This window comes from Biomphalaria glabrata, chromosome 3 (assembly GCF_947242115.1).
Source record: "Biomphalaria glabrata chromosome 3, xgBioGlab47.1, whole genome shotgun sequence".
In the NCBI taxonomy this organism is placed as follows: Eukaryota; Metazoa; Mollusca; class Gastropoda; family Planorbidae; genus Biomphalaria; species Biomphalaria glabrata.
In genome coordinates, this window is record NC_074713.1 from 6,671,660 (window position 1) to 6,688,652 (window position 16,993).

Here is a 16,993-nt window from a genome sequence, read left to right on the forward strand (position 1 = left end):
GACGGGAGTGACTCCCCAAAATAGGGCTCCACAGCCACATGAAAAAGTGTTACACGAGATGAAACATAGTCGTTACGACTGAAGAAGGCCAAGTATGTGGCCATTACCTGTGGTGTGGTCATTACAGCAGCGCGTAGTGATGTGGTCATTACAGCAGCGCGTAGTGATGTGGTCATTACAGCATTGTGTAGTGATGCGGTCATTACAGCATTGTGTAGTGATGTGGTCATTACAGCATTGTGTAGTGATGTGGTCATTACAGCATTGTGTAGTGATGTGGTCATTACAGCATTGTGTAGTGATGTGGTCATTACAGCATTGTGGTAATATAGACATTGTGGAGGCGAGGTGATTGAGCGGTAAAGCGCTTGTCTATTGAACCAGATGTCCAGGGTTCGAATCGTGGTGCAGACTGAGTCCGCCCTGCTCTAATGGGTACCTGACATTAGTTGGGGAAAAGTAAAGGCTGTTGGTGGTTGTGCTGGCCACATGACACCATCGTTAACCGTGGGCCACAGAAACAGATGACCTTTACACCATCTGCCCGCAAGGTCTGAAAGTGGTACTTTAACTTTTTGTAGACATTACAACACATTTCCTCATTAAGAAAGTGGAACATACAATTCTTATATTTTGAGGTAAATAAAACTTTAAAAAAAACTGGAATTCTTATTGACACTAGGAATGTTAGACATCACGCCATCTATCGGCTTGTTAAATGTTTCCAGAAATACTAGATACTAGATCATAGTGTCGTAATATTTTTTACATTCGTGCTAATCATAGTCTATGTAATCTATTCAACGTAGCCTCGTTCTAGAACTTGACCTAGTTACCTCATTAGTCTACTTTTTGGAGAGCTATAGTTCCAGTAGACATTCCTATTATCTGTCCCTATTACATTCATTTTTTGTTTTTATCTCCCTTTGAACTGTACCAAAAATGTTTCTTCTTCATAGGGTTTAGTGGTCTGTACTTATCTACTTTGTAGTGTTGGTATTACAATAAACACTTTAAAGCACTAATTTTATGTTTAATGCTCAAGTAGTGGTTTCGTAGAGTGGGTGGGCGCTGGATAGACATTTAATGTGTATCTATCTTGATAAAGCAACAACATCTTGGCATCACAGTACTCGGACTGGACCCATCTTAACAAAGTGTGCGCTAAAATTAAGTGTGGGCAATAGTTGGAATATTGAACATAGGAACAGTTCTTATTTCATAAATGTATTGCATTATCTTATTTATTATAAGATGACACTAGGGGTATTTTACCCCTTCTTACTGTCTGCCAAGGCTTTGATATTAATGTAGGTCAGGGATACCCAAAATACGGCCCGCGTGCCAGATCCGGCCCGCGAGTTGGTTCCATCCGGCCCGCCGAAATGTCGTCAAAAAGTGTAAAATCCGCTTATTCTCCCACCCCCAAGGTAGAAAAATGTCTCTTTACCTACGTTAGGCCCTCAATTTTTCTCAGATTGATTGGTACCATTACCTTTAACATTTTTGCGTTTATGTAATGGGACTTTTAATGTAGAATCTACCAAAAAAAAAAAAAAAGAGAGAGAGAAAGGACTTTTATTTCTATGTCGAACATGATGATAAGCCAACTTATTTGATTAGTGAATAAATTGTGGCTCTTTTAAAAAAGAACAACATATAAACGGCATTATAAAACAAATTTGACGTCATTCTTGGTATGAGCCGCGAATTAAAAGATTGTTAAACTACGTCAATAGATTGGAAAATTAATAGGAATTTTAGCAAGAAGAGACAAGAAAATGAGTCGCTGGTAAAGCTAGCTACATTGTTGCTCATAGTTTTAGAAATGAAGCCTTTTTCTGACGCATGAAAAAAAAATGAATGTAAGTACTGATCCACGGGTTTCTAATCAAATAGTTTAGGGCCAATTTCGTTTTTGTAACTTTTCGTTTATGTGGCCCGCGACACCAGTGTCGGGAATTAAAATGACCCGCAGGTCGATTTATGTTGGGCATCACTGGTCTAGATCTATTACAAATTTTTAACCATGACTGATGCAAACACACTTAATATAAGCTTTAAATGTAGGAAAAATTATTTTTATTTCTTCTTAGTTTTGTATGTAGAACTTTATATTTGCCACACTTTCACCTGGTATGTTTAACTTCATGCAGAGTTAATCAACACAGTTCTGCCCTTTATTTTCCAAAAGATAAATTTAAAAAAAAAACACGAATTTTATGGTATCAAAACAAGAAATGTAAAAACTTTGTTCAGAAATTGTTCATAGTTCTCGGTTTCCTTTGCTTGTCCCTTTTCCAGCCCTAGACATACAAACCACATGGGCTTTCATCTCAAACGAAATGTGCATGATCTTCGGAGTTTTGAATGTCAGTGTCTTTATTTACTAGTAAAGTCCAACAGTTCTTGGGAAACATACACACACAGAAGTTTTTATGGGTGGTGTGTTGTCAGTGATCAGTCATTCTGAAACTGTAGGAGAGGCTTGAGTATACAGGCTCTGTTTTCTTGTAGTCGCAGACATGGGAGGATTAGCGAATGGTAAAAATAATAGTATTTCATATTCATTACAAGGTCGAAGATCCTAACTAAATCATTTTTTATTTTTTTTTAAGAAGGAAACCTCAGAATTGGCGCTATTCAGTTTTAGCTTTATCATCATAGGAATCCTTGGGCCTTTTTTTTTTTTTTTAAGGAAACCTCAGAATTTGCGCTATTCAGTTTTAGCTTTATCATCATAGGAATCCTTGGGCCTTATGCCTCTTTTCTTTGCCTCTTTTTTGGGCTTTATATGCCTCTTTTATGGGCCATCTTGCCTCTTTTGTGGGCTTTTTTTTTTTTTTTTTTTTTAATATGTTTTTATTTGTAAGTTATCATAATTCACAAGTATTAAATCATAAACAATTGAAAAGTGATTAACCTAAAAATATAATAACAGTAATAGAAATATTATTTAATATCAAAGACTTACTACCTAACCAATGAACCCCCTAAAGACAGAAAAATGAGACAAGATGGCGGATGCTTTATCTGTAATCTAGATCTAGTGAATTCGAATGCAATGTTTGCAGGATTTTGGACGCTCTCTGCTTCTGGCTTAGGAGTTTTGATTGCTCCTGGGTTTATTTGTCAGGGGAGTATATCGATATAGTTGAATTTTCAAATTGCAGTGTTAAATTTGCGTTCTTCTTATTTGTTATTTTCTTCAAGTCAATCACTATTAAAAATTGTAATTTTAGGACTAATTAGTTAAATATTCATTAATTTTAAAATAGGTAGCATTAAGTTATCATGGGCAGAGCACTCTTTTTGTTTGCCAGTATAGTAGAAAAAATAATGATCTAGCTCAGTGATGTCCAAAACACGGTTCGCGGGTCACATCAGGCCCGCGACGTGGTTCTATCTGGCCCGCTGAAACGTCAGCACAATGTGTATAAAATCCCCCCTTCATAAAATAAAAAAGGGTTTAAATATGTATCTTTTCGTACGTTAGGGCCTTCACTATTAATCTTTAACATTTGTTTGTTTATGAAACGGGAATGTAGAATGTAGAATCTACCTGACAAAGTGAACAGATCTTTACTCTTTTTGTGCAACATGATAATAAGCCAACATATTTGATGTGTAAAGAAAGTGTAGCTGTTTAAAAAAAAAAGAGCAACATATATATGGCATCATGAAACAAATTGGACTGCATTCTTGATTTGAGCCGCGAATAAAAGATAGTTTAATTAAGCCTAGATATTGAAGAATTTATAAGAATATTTACTAAAAAAACATAAAAAATGAGTCTTCGGTAAAACTAGATACTATGTTGCTCAGATTTTAAGTAAAGACATGAAGCCACTTTCCGACGCGTAAGAAAAAAAAAGATAAACTTCCAATGTCTATTCATTAATGTAAGTTTTTAATCAAATAGTTTCAGGTTGATTTCATTTCGTTTTTGTACCTTTTCATTCACGTGGCCCGCTACAAGAGTGTCGGAAATTAAAATGGCCCGTAGGTCGAACTAGGTTGGGCATCACTGATGTAGGTTATTAGATCGAACTGAATTAAAATACCTTCAAAAAAGTCCAGTAGCATTATCTCGTGAATTGTTAGAAATGCTTTTATCCAACAACCAGGCCTGGACATGGGACTCTTTGCCCCTGTCCTGTCTGAGGGCTCCACGTAGTAGCGGCCATAGTGACTGGGCCAGACCGGGCCGTACCACGTACACAGCGCACCGTCCCGTTCCTGGACCCCACTCGCTATAAGTGGCCGAGAGCAGCACTAACCATGGGGAGGTTACCTTATTTTCCTAAACTGTGACTGCCACTATTCCGTGTAAGGACCGCCAATCTAGCTGACTGCTAATGGCCCCCTGCGTGGAACGGTGTGGCGGACTTGTTGGACTGGTGCGCGAGCATTTCTTCCATCCCGACCCCGAGTGAGAGAAAAACAAAACAAAAGCTGACCCAGGGAACTCCGCAGGGCCCGATTCGCTACTTGTACTAGTTCCACTACTAGACGTTTCCACGGAAGCGCCACGCTGAGGCGACGGGTAGCTGAAATCCTCCGGAATTAAAATACCAGAGGTGCGCATTCAATTTTTAATCCTTTCTTTTTGCTGCTTTTCAAAATCAACCTTAAGTATTAAACTTTTCATTCTAATGAGACACAGTGTTTTGTTTTTATTTATGTTTTTTTTTTTTTTGCCCATGCTTCTCAACCTCACCGTGGCGCTTGGGAGGAGGTATTTAGGTCACTGGGGGAAGCAAAAAGGCCCCAAAAAACATATCACCTCCACACCACGTTCCTCAGGGAGCCGTTTTTATGGCGGACACCTGCACGGCTAATGTTGTACAAGGAAGGAATATGGGGAGATTCTCCGGGGTGGTCGGCCTTTGGTCTCGCTTCCAATCCTGGAGTCTTGGGATACGAGCCATTGGTTATAGGAATGTAATAATTTACAGCTGCTTGGATCTTTCCCAGTTTATTCAGACAGGAAGATAGAATCGAGATTCCATAAGCTTTTGTATTTCAATCCTATTATTACTTGCATGCGATAAAATATTTTGTTTGGTCAAATAAAAAGTTTTTGTTTCGTATAAGTGACCTTACTTTTTTTCACTCTCTGTTGCGAAAAAAAATCATGTGCATTTATTGTTGTTATGATTATTATTATTCTTTTATTATTTTGATTTTAGATGCCCACGTGATTTACAATTTATTTAAAAAAAAAAACTATAAAAACGCGTGACGTCTGCAACTGAAGGCTCCTTGTCGTGAATTTTAATGTCAGTCGGTTTCCCGCGTTTTTTATCGTCCAGAGCAGCCATTGGTCACTTGATTTTTAAGGAATGGCCAAATTGTTCATACATCTGCAGAATGTGGGCACTCGTACCAAGCTAAACATTATCTCCCTTGTGGATCCAGGTTGGTAGACCAGTGCCGTCAGGGTCTGGTTCACCATTGTACAGGAGCAGCTACATGCAGAGCAGTTGATTTCTCGTCTGCAAACATAGAGCACAAGTCTAATAACACAAACACTTAAAAAAAAACATAGCTTATATTGAGTCAAATTGCATCATGTCAATAGATTTTGATAATAACAATAATAAATTTGTGAAATTGTAGAAATTTTTGTATTGATGGAATTATTATGAAGTGTATAACTATATATCATATAATATATACATGTATAAGTCTGGTCTGTGGTATAGTTTAGCGATGCTTTTAAAATAATATTTCATTGATCTATAGGAAGTAGCAATTATCATCTCTCTATTCTTACTCATATATTAGACATTGTAATGTATCAGGTTTTTTTTTAGCTACAATTGGGCAGACAATCGTGGACTTTCTGTCAAAAAAAAACAACAAACCAACAGAAACATGGGTTATCTTTCTTGTCATTACTTTTGAAGAAAACTTTTCGGAAAAAGAGATTATCGGTTTACAAAAACTCCCAATAAAAAAAAAAAACCATGTACTGTCGTTTTTTTTACGCTTTAAAACTTCAGTTAAAGTCTGTAGATTATGGTCAGACAACGTAATGGGCAGGTGAAAGACAAGGAAAGGGAGACCATCAAACTAATAAAACAGAGCTTGTTACAGTTACTTGTTCTTGTCACGACTTTATTTGGAAGGGATAGACTTGTGTTGTATCCATTCCAAATCATCTGACATGCGGAGATGTTGTTGATATATGACAAACACTACTATGATGCACTAAAATGACACAGTGTAGATATAATTTTCTTAAGTTAAATTCTTTTAAACTTGAAACAATAAATAAGTACAGTACAAAGCAGATATGAGATACTGGAAGCCATACAAATCCCCAGAACGTTTTTTCCACGTCCTGGCTTCACCTTTTTTTCCCCGCCTTTTTGTGACCTTATCTAACTCACGCGCATTGCCTTTGCACTCCTGATCATCTAATCATGAGACGTCACATTATTGCGACTAGCCTTGACCTTGTGTTCCGCCTACACATTTCATCACTACAGTTATACTACACACACACACACAAATAAATAAATAATGTGATGTAATATTTAATAAGCGCTATCCATGTTTTGTCTTGTCTTATAAGTGTGAGACGTCCCATCAGAAGTGGAGATTATTACGTCCTCGGTCAAACCATTTTTCATTTGCAGTGTGACGTTTGTGGTTTGCGTGATCAAAACAAAAAAAAATTGGTGGGAGATTTGAACCAGGTCAAGGCCACTCTCTCTGAGCAAAACTTATCAGCAATGACCAGAGACAGGACTCGAGTGAACAGAAAATGTGTTAGGTCAGGTTGTACGACACGACTCACTCATCCTTTAAGGTAAAATGGAGGGAGCAAGTCCAAAGAAAAGCTGGCTGGACAAAGTGAAATGAAAAAAAAATGGATTGGCCTCTTTCTTGATATCATACTAAGAACAGCTGCTAACCGGGGAAAAGCGGGGGGAGGGGGGATTTGGTTCCGCGAACTGTCACAGCACCAAAACGAGGCAAGTCTAGGGGACAGAAGATGATGATAGAAACACAAGTATTTAGTTGTACCTGCAAGTCTCTGAAGGGAAGTATTGACTTCTCTGTCCTACTTGGACTAAACTCACAGCAGTCCCCAGTGGGTCTGACAATGTACTGTAAGTGTCCATTTTGGGTTCTCTGGGTAAAGAAATAAAAATGTGTTAGTGTACTACTAAATGGAGAGAATAAATACAATGCAAAGACAATTTATTTTCTGACTGTACCTAAGATGTTAAAATACTAGAATGATACCTAGAGACATTGACTCTAAGAGACATTCTATACTTACGAAGAACAACAGCCATGGTATGACGCCAGAGGAAGTCTTGCTCCCTGTTGAACATCAAGTTGATTGATAAAGTTACGAAGAAGAGACAAACTTTTTCGAAATTTTAAACGAATGAATAAAAGATTGGCTCTTCACCCCCCCCTCCCCCACCCCCCGTTCAAAGGTCCTCCCCATCAACTTAACAATAATTTAATCACATTCGTTAATTGTGGCGCCATTTATGTAAATTTGTATGTTGTCATGATTTGGAAAAGAGGGGAATATATAAATATTAAGAAAAGCGGGGATGGAAAAAAGTCACTAAACTAGCAAAAGTCTTTTTAGCTTTGTTTAGCCACTGTTACATGTTACCGTGATCGCTATTTAAAAATCATTTTAAAATAAAACGTGTTCACTCTGGGCTCCGGCTTCCTCAAGGGGACTAACTCAACATATATCACCACAACTATCAAGTAAGATTTCTTTCCCTCGTTCAATATCAAACAAAATAATAATTACCCATAGTTAATTTACTAACTCGTTATTTTTTTATTATTGATTCTTATTTTGTCAGGTAAAAGAAATAATTGTGCAAAATTTCAGCTTGATCCTAGTTTTGGTGGGAGAAATAACGTGTACAAACTTTTGACCAGACAGGCCGACAGAAAGTGAGTTGGTATAAGCTTTGAAAAAGAGCGACTAGATCGCAGTCAATAGAATGTTTCCTACTCGTCATAGTTATTACCATTATAATATTACACGAAGAGAATTAGTACTTGAGTGAATGTGTGAGGGAATACGTACAGTTGCACCCATCTGGATCGTCTGACCTTCAATTTCATTCGAAGTTTGGAACAAGCCAGGAAACGTGTTCAGCAGACCTTCGTCTGTGATTGGTGGGTCACTGGCTAGAGGAGGTCTTCTTGTTCTTCTGGGTGGTTGGTCGTATGACGCGTGACCATCCGATCGTCTGCTTTCCTCTTCGTAGCGCTGACATTGCCTGCAATACATCGAGGTGCATATTTCTTTATTTTTACAAAGTTTACATCAACTCAATGTGTCTGTCTCACTGTCTGTCTAGTAAAAAGTAAATGCACGTTATTTCTCCCCGTAAGCCTGCTTACTGTAGATATAACCATTGTTGTTGTTCTTCTTCTTCTTGAAACTTTCCGGTAGAGTTAAGCCTTCGGCTTTTGGAACTCTAGGCCAGCAAAAGTGAACAAGAGCTCCCTCTCACCGGCCTGTCTGACGGGTGGGTCAGACTCGTGGCAAGAGGCCGCGTACACTAAGACCCCCGCCATTTTCCTTTTTATACCAGGCTAACCGTGCGGGACACGCCATTTATGTAACGGCCCCTTGAGGAACAGCGCCTGGATTGTGACAAGGTTGTGGGAGCTTTTTTACAACTCCGCGCAGTGCAATAAGGATGCTCTCGCACCCCCTTAGGCACCCCCACGGGAGTCTTGTTTTGCTACCCTTTAGCCTAATCGTTTCCTCCTACGATCGTTCTATATAGTTAATTACTTTTTCATTTACTTATATATTTATATAGTGTAAGCCTACTTTACGGGAAGCCATAGACCGCACTACGTGGAGAGAGATGGTGTCCAAGCTATGGATAGCAAAAAAAGATGAGCCTCAGCTCTGGGAGAAAAGCGTGCCAAACGAAAAATGGCTGGCTCCTCTACCACCAAAGCAAATTATCTTGGACGGGAATGCTTCTCCAAAAAAAGGGCTCCAGAGTCACGTGACAAAAATGTACTACGAGATGAACCATAGTCGTTGCGACTGAAGGAGCCCAACTTGCTTTATGGGGAAGGCTTCTGGAGTTAACCCTGAGAAAATATCAGGGGCTGGTGACTTTTAGGCCCACACAGTGCTACAATATTACAGAGCCTGCGACGCTAACGTATCCATATTTTGCCGTTCATAATGAGTCAAGAACACATCGGCTGCTTGGAGAGGGTGGAACTGTGGTGTGGACGACATCGTTCCGACCTAACTAATGCCCATGAAGTCATTGCTAATGAGAAGAACCATAGTCCAGTGGCGTAGCTAGGGTGGGGGAGGGAGGGTCCAAATTTGAGTGTCCGAAATGTGTTTTTACATTCAATACTACGTCATTATCCCATGTCATAAAGTCAAATGTCAAAATGCAGGGCCCCCAAATCCCAAAGCTACGCCACTGCCACAGTCGCCCTACTACTGAAAGAGGCTAGTGGCAACAAAACCTAAGATATATTGCAAAGGATCCACCATGTTTGACATTTACTATATTATAAATATAGTGTTTAAAAATCTGTGCAACTTATTTGATCTGGTCTAGGTAAAACTAGCAAAATATATACATCAAATTTTGATTTATTGACATGGTATACAAATAATAGTATTGAAACTAAATGACGCTATAAGTCGAGATATACATTCGGATTAAGTACTGTACCATCAAAACTTTCTAATGAGACTGTTAACGTCTTTCTTCTATTTAATTTTTTAAAAATGTTTTCTGTATTTGGCTATTTAATATTTCTGGAATAGATTCAACAGTTTTAATCTCTCCCAAGACCTATGAGTTTGTCAGGTGAATAGAAATGGTAAGTGGTGTTTGGCCACGGGCTGTTAAAGTAAATAAAATTAACCCTAAGGAAAAAAATCAAGAGCCGGTGAGTGGTGACCCTCAGGCAGCTGGCAGCGTACGGTTCTCAGTAAAGTTCCCCTTTCAGACCTAGGGCAGATGATGTAAAGGTCATCTGATTCTGTGGCCTACGGTTAACGAGTGTCATGTGGCCAGCACAACGGCCAACCGCCTTTACTTTTCCCCAACTAATGTCAGGTACCCATTAGAGCTGGGTGGACTCAGAGACGGCCAAATAACCCGAAATTTAAAAGTCTGCTCCCGGAACCCCCGGTTCGGAAGTCAAGCGCTTTACCGCACACAGTTCTACACCCTGGAAAAACCTGCGAGGATCCTGGTCCCAAACTGTCTCCTTGCCTACCGCTCCTTTGGACTCATCAGCTGCCTGTAAAGGGGGAAAGTGCTGTGTGGGCGACATCGTTCAGACCAAAACTAATTCCAAGGCTTTCATCTCATAAAAATAAATTACCGCTTCGTTTAATGTTTAGAGTTAAACATGACAAGAACAAAAAAACGAACCCAGGAGGCCCTAAAGTGTGACTAATGAGAAACACGTGCCCCCCCCTCCCCTCTTTTTTTTAAGATGATCAGAAATGGGACAGAAGGATATACATTAACTTAACTGCTGTCTCCTATAAGGCAGGGGAAGTCCTCTACCCTCCTCCCAAGCCCCTCCTCAACTAGTACCCACGCGGCAATTAAAATTGTATTGTATCAATGACTTTTGTAAAGAAGAGACAATTAAACTTTATTGACAATGCATAACAGGAAATCAGCTACCCCCCCCCCCCCATGACAATTAATAATGGTTTTAAAAATCCAGGTAATAGCTTAGCAATAATGATTCTAAACCCATCATTTTTTTTCACCTAATTTATTTATTGTGTAAATTATGGTCACGTGACTCACCCCAGGGTTGACCAGGTTAAGAACAACAGAAGTAAACAAACGGGTCGTCTGCGATGTGACGTGCCGCGGTACCTGTGAACAAAATAAAACTCACTGAAGCATGACATGTTTTTAAGTTCAACACCCTGACTTTTATACTGGGGAAATGTAACTGTTGGATTTCAATGCAGACGTCACTGGACATACCAGTCAACTCATGGGTAGATACAGTCAGTAAAGTGACTAAAGTAGTAGGCTTTGTCCAATTTTTCAAAATATTTTTTTTAAAGTAAAATAAAATCGCCAGGAGAGATGATGTGTTTTGTTTTCATTTTTTGGGTGACATCCTAAGACATCGTTGGCAGTGGCGTCACTAGGGGGTACATGGGGTGAGGGCCGCATCGGGTGACATCCGCCAGTGGGTGACACCCAAGTTTGAAAAATTGCACTTTTCGAAAACGCAACTTTAAAAATAAAATATACTTCCTCGAATGTTTCTCACAGTTCAGTATCAACATGTCCCAAACCTTCTTTACTTAATTCTACCTGACTTGCAATTTTCCTATCATGAGAAAAATAATGCGTTGCAGACGCCAGGAGAAAGAGATTGTCAAGTTCAGAAATGTTAAAAACAAATGTGCAGCCTGTTTAATGTATTATTATGACATCGTTGATGCCTACAAGAAAATAAAATAGGGCTAAGATACATCCTAATCTCATATCCTTCTCAATGTTGACGAATTCCACCGTCTGTTGTGACACAACAGCTTGATTTGCTTTAGACATGTCGCTGAATCTGGACAGATTATTGCGAGAGGCCTTACTCTCTTGCTATTTTCCCGAGAGATTCCGACGGTCGCTATCAAACTTTTTTTTTTATGTCTATAAAACTGATCAACATCCTTTGTTGGTATTCCAGGCTTTGTTTGACGAAATTTAGCAGGACGTAAATGTGTGATTGGGTTGCCTTTCCAGAAGTAGCTGGGAAGCATTAGAATTGGCTAGTGTCATTTAAAACCTTTTACGTAAGGAGCTCTTTGAAAAATCAATAATAAAAAATATGTTGAACTCAATGTTTCTAAATTCAATATTTGTACATTTATGTCATAACTTTTGATAAATGTAAAAAAAAAATTTTATAAAGAATCTAAAACAACTTTTCGTGTATAATGAGCTAGATATTAACTTGACTGAATGAACAAGATATTAACTTGACTTTCCGAACTAGGTATTGACTTGACTGAATGAACTAGATATTTACTTTGACTGAATGAACTAGATATTTACTTTGACTGAATGAACTAGATATTTACTTTGACTGAATGAACTAGATATTTACTTTGACTGAATGAACTAGATATTGACTTGACTGAATGAACTAGATATTTAATTGACTGAATGAACTAGATATTTACTTGACTGAATGAACTAGATATTTACTTGACTGAATGAACTATATATTGACTTGACTCAATGAACTAGATATTTATTTTGACTGAATTAACAAGATATTTACTTTGACTGAATGAACAAGATATTTACTTTGACTGAATGAACAAGATATTTACTTGACTGAATGAACTAGATATTTACTTTGACTGAATGAACAAGATATTTACTTTGACTGAATGAACAAGATATTTACTTTGACTGAATGAACAAGATATTTACTTTGAATGAATGAACAAGATATTTACTTGACTGAATGAACTAGATGTTTACTTTGACTGAATGAACTAGATATTTACTTTGACTGAATGAACTAGATATTTACTTTGACTGAATGAACAAGATATTTACTTTGACTGAATGAACAAGATATTTACTTTGACTGAATGAACAAGATATTTACTTGACTGAATGAACTAGATGTTTACTTTGACTGAATGAACTAGATCTTTACTTTGACTGAATGAACTAGATATTTACTTTGACTGAATGAACTAGATATTATTTTGACTAACTGGACTACATGTTTACTTGCCTTAAGCCAAACATTTGAAAGGTCACCACTAGCATGCCCCTGTACCTGCAAGCATCCAGAGCTAACAACAAGTACATCCGTGTGAAAATAGTTATACAGGCCAGTTACCTGCATTACCTTCATGAGTAAAAGACATTTTTATATAAATATAACTTTATCTTTTTGGGAAAAAAAAGACTTGACAATGGTCGTGTTTCAGAGCTGTTATTTATAAAATATTTGTTACATAATTAATTACCATACTGGTATACTTATACGGATATATCAACTAACATTAGGACTACTTGAAGGTAAGGAAGATGTTACATCTCTGGCTAGGGCTTCTGGTTATTAGTACTATATAGTTTACATTCTTAAGAAGTTTCCATTCTGCTTAAGGATTCTTAGGAAGATATCTTATGGTACTTGAACTTCCGGTGGAAGATTCTGTGCTAAAGAGAAACAAAAGTTTTGCACTTAAAAGTCCAAACCAACAAATTTGAACGAGTATCAGCTCAAAGACAAGTCCACATAATGCTTAGATTTAAAGCTTTTTGTTCCCTATTGAATATTTATTAGTATAGCAGAAGACCAAGGCATTGGTTGTGAGAGAGTCAGCAGTGGTGCACCGAGAAAGTCACGCTAAGGGACAATGGAAACGGTTAAAGTAAGTTAATGAATGTCTTGTTCTCGTGTGTGTGTGTGTGGTGTGTGTGTGGTGTGTGTTTGCGTGTGTGTGTGAGAGAGAGAGAGAAAGAGGACAAAGTCATTGAAGAAAACATGGCGCTGTGTGTGTGTGTCACGACCTAATTAATGAGTATTACACAACAGTTTCTTATTAATTAGTTTTATTGTTTCTCTCTAGACGGTTTAACTAGGCCACTGGCACGATAGAGAGGCTGGTTGTCAAGAAGAGCTCTCTAGCATTGGAGCTAAATATTCTAATTTTGGATGCTGCCAGGAGTGGAAAGAAGGGTCGTAGAAAGGAGATATTTTCTTGAGCTATAATAGATTTGACCAATAAACTAAACGGTATTAGTTTACGTGACTAGAAACGCTAAATCAGGCTTCTCTTATATTTTAAGAATATGCAGGAAAAAATGCAGATTACAAATAAATATGGTGGTCAGTAAAGGTATCTGGGCATCTAAACTATTACCCTTGTTGATGTCTAAGGGCTGAGCCGAAGGCTCTTCGAGCCCTAAGTTTGAAAAAAAAACCTGCTTGGACGCCAAACAGTAAAAAAAAAAAACAACCTGTGTGAACACACAGTTCTGTTTGGGAGAGACCCTAGACAATGCCTATATAAAGCATTGCTGTTGACCGATGCATTTGGCCCCCAACGCGTGGGCTAGACACGGCCGAAGGCCGAGAATACACCGGGATCTTCTGCCATTTTCCTTCAATGTACCAAGCTAACTGTGCGGGACCCGCCATTTATGTAACGGTCCCTTTGAGGAACAGCGCATGGATTGGTGACTGATTTGTGGGGACTTTTTTACAACACCGCCCGTGCAATGAGTGGACTCTCGTCTACCCGTGGGCATCCCCACGGGAGTCTTGTGTCGCTACCCATTTAGCCTAGCCACTTCCTCTAATGGCCGTTTCCACGCGGGCGCCACGATGAGGCAGGGCAACGTGCCCGCGAAACTATTACCCAAACAAGACACTGGCCCAAAACACCCCTGTAGAAAGAAAACTATATATGGAGAGCTTCCTGATTTGAAAACCACTGCACAATTCATCTCATGTATTGGTCTAGTCATCTGTACGCTCCAACATATTAATGATAACAAGGAAGAAGAAGATCAACCTTGGATATTTTATTGATCAGATAATCACCATATATGCCATAAGGGGAGGCGCTCTCTATGGGAGATCAGCAACTCCACACAAGCAAAGGGTATATTAGTTTACGTGACTAGAAACTCTAAATCAGGAACTAAACAATTTCAAGGACACTAAATAGAACTCCCCCTTTTGTCAACTAAAGAAGAATAGAATGGAGCTAAAATGTCAACACTATCTTAATGCATGCCAGTTGATCTTCCTGACAAATCTCATCTACTAGTACCGCTAGTTAGTGGACCTTTTGTTTTCAAAGAAGTTCACAGTCACAGAGTGAAAGTCTAGCCTTTCCTTCGTGTTGAAATTATTATGTCATAAAATGTTTTTGGACTCAACGCTTCAAGTGCTGCCACGTTTCTCTTTCAAAAGCTATGGCCTGCGGGCTTTTTCAGTGCATGGATCAAAGGTTTGGAACTCACTACCCATTTTTTTGTGTGTGGGCGTGTGGGTAGGAGGGGGCTTCATTCCGGTTTGTTTGGTGGACACCTACCCGCCTATGTCACGTGTTTTATTTTCTCAATTGGACTATGTATTTATTACGACGGTCTCTCACTCCCCATTGATCTCAGACAGACAACATGCTACACTACATTCATGAACAACATTAAGACCTGTCACCTATCTGTTTAAAACGTTTTAGATTTTTAGTTAGTCATTTGATCTCTCGTGTTTGTGTTTGTGATGTTATCACAGCGCCTTGGGCCTACATTTTGTTTGTTAACACAGCTCTATAAATTATTATTATTATTATTATTATATTAGAAAAGAACGAGTATTCATTCTCTGGCGCAGTTTTGTTAAAGGGAAACAAAATTCATCGTAGTCCCTTTATCAGTTTCCACCGAGGAATTTTCTGGTGATGTGGCAGGTCTGCAACTGTACCGCACTCTGACAGGCAACGAGAATGTTCCTAGGAATACCAAGGGCCTTGAAGGTATCTGTGAGGTCAGTTGTTATTATCCCCTCGGTTAACAATGGGGTATATTGTTTTAGATAATTTCCATAAACGCTTAATCTCCAAGCCTAGGTTCCCATATTTTCTTTGTTTTTCTATCTCAGTTGTTCTTAAATTATTAGTATTATAATAGGCTCATGTATCAAGCTTTTTAACTGGAAATAATTGTCAACTTGCTCATTTTAAGTTTGAAGTAAATAAATAAGTATGGGGGAGGGGGGGAAGCGGAATTGACTGCTGACTGTCTGCGCATGTCTGTACTCCTTTCTAGACACATTTATTTCTTCCTTCTATCCCCCCTCCGTCTTTCACTTAGTGATGTCCCATTCAACTATGGAAATAAATTGAATACGTTTAAGGGTCAAATAGAAGAAACTGACAACAGGTAAAGTCAACCAAAAGACAACCAGAACGGAACTTACCTGGCAGCGAGATACATTCATAAATCTTCACAAAGAGGAGTCACTTCCTCTATCAGGGCCACACTTATGGCTGTGTAGTGCTGTAGATTGTGAGGTCTCACTTCCTCTATCAGGGCCACACTTATGGCTGTGTAGTGCTGTAGATTGTGAGGTCTCACTTCCTCTATCAGGGCCAAACTTATGGCTATGTAGTGCTGTAGATTGTGCAGTCTCACTTCCTCTATCAGGGCCACACTTATGGCTGTGTAGTGCTGTAAATTGTGCAGTCTCACTTCCTCTATCAGGGCCACATTTATGGCTGTGTAGTGCTGTAGATTGTGCAGTCTCACTTCCTCTATCAGGGCCACACTTATGGCTGTGTAGTGTTGTAGATTGTGCAGTCTCACTTCCTCTATCAGGGCCACACTTATGGCTGTGTAGTGTTGTAGATTGTGCAGTCTCACTTCCTCTATCAGGGCCACACTTATGGCTGTGTAGTGTTGTAGATTGTGCAGTCTCACTTCCTCTATCAGGGCCACACTTATGGCTGTGTAGTGCTGTAGATTGTGCAGTCTCACTTCCTCTATCAGGGCCACACTTATGGCTGTGTAGTGTTGTAGATTGTGCAGTCTCACTTCCTCTATCAGGGCCACACTTATGGCTGTGTAGTGTTGTAGATTGTGCAGTCTCACTTCCTCTATCAGGGCCACACTTATGGCTGTGTAGTGTTGTAGATTGTGCAGTCTCACTTCCTCTATCAGGGCCACACTTATGGCTGTGTAGTGCTGTAGATTGTGCAGTCTCACTTCCTCTATCAGGGCCACACTTATGGCTGTGTAGTGTTGTAGATTGTGCAGTCTCACTTCCTCTATCAGGGCCACACTTATGGCTGTGTAGTGTTGTAGATTGTGCAGTCTCACTTCCTCTATCAGGGCCACACTTATGGATGTGTAGTGTTGTAGATTGTGCAGTCTCACTTCCTCTATCAGGGCCACACTTATGGCTGTGTAGTGTTGTAGATTGTGAG

At 39.1% G+C, this 16,993-nt stretch overlaps 1 protein-coding gene across 3 annotated transcripts; it reads right to left on the reverse strand.

The window, feature by feature from the left end:
* Positions 1-5,144: 5,144 nt before the first annotated feature.
* Positions 5,145-13,086, reverse strand: LOC129925313 (uncharacterized). Of its 3 annotated transcripts, none has more exons than XM_056024957.1 (6): positions 12,784-13,086; positions 10,821-10,892; positions 8,107-8,276; positions 7,298-7,341; positions 7,039-7,146; positions 5,145-5,498 (listed from the first exon to the last, which is right to left on the reverse strand). In XM_056024957.1, exons 1-6 carry the CDS (start codon positions 12,858-12,860, stop codon positions 5,472-5,474), a joined length of 498 nt encoding a protein of 165 aa, XP_055880932.1. In that variant the 5' UTR covers positions 12,861-13,086; the 3' UTR covers positions 5,145-5,471. The 3 variants fall into 3 exon arrangements, with proteins under 3 accessions (XP_055880932.1, XP_055880930.1, XP_055880931.1); XM_056024955.1 differs by having other exon boundaries at positions 8,081-8,276; positions 12,784-13,065; XM_056024956.1 differs by lacking the exon at positions 7,039-7,146 and having other exon boundaries at positions 8,081-8,276; positions 12,784-13,084.
* Between the last annotated feature and the right edge of the window lie 3,907 nt (positions 13,087-16,993).

Bases quoted from the DNA above. Each gene is read 5' to 3' on its own strand.
- LOC129925313 (XM_056024955.1), bottom strand. From the start codon at position 12,860: ATGTACTTGTTGTTAGCTCTGGATGCTTGCAGGTACAGGGGCATGCTA. The intron at 10,893-12,783 runs GCAAGTAAACAT...TTTTGTTCACAG, and splicing joins TTTCAAATGTTTGGCTTAAG to GTACCGCGGCACGTCACATC. The intron at 5,499-7,038 runs GTACAACTAAAT...CTATGTTTGCAG, and splicing joins TTCCCTTCAGAGACTTGCAG to ACGAGAAATCAACTGCTCTG.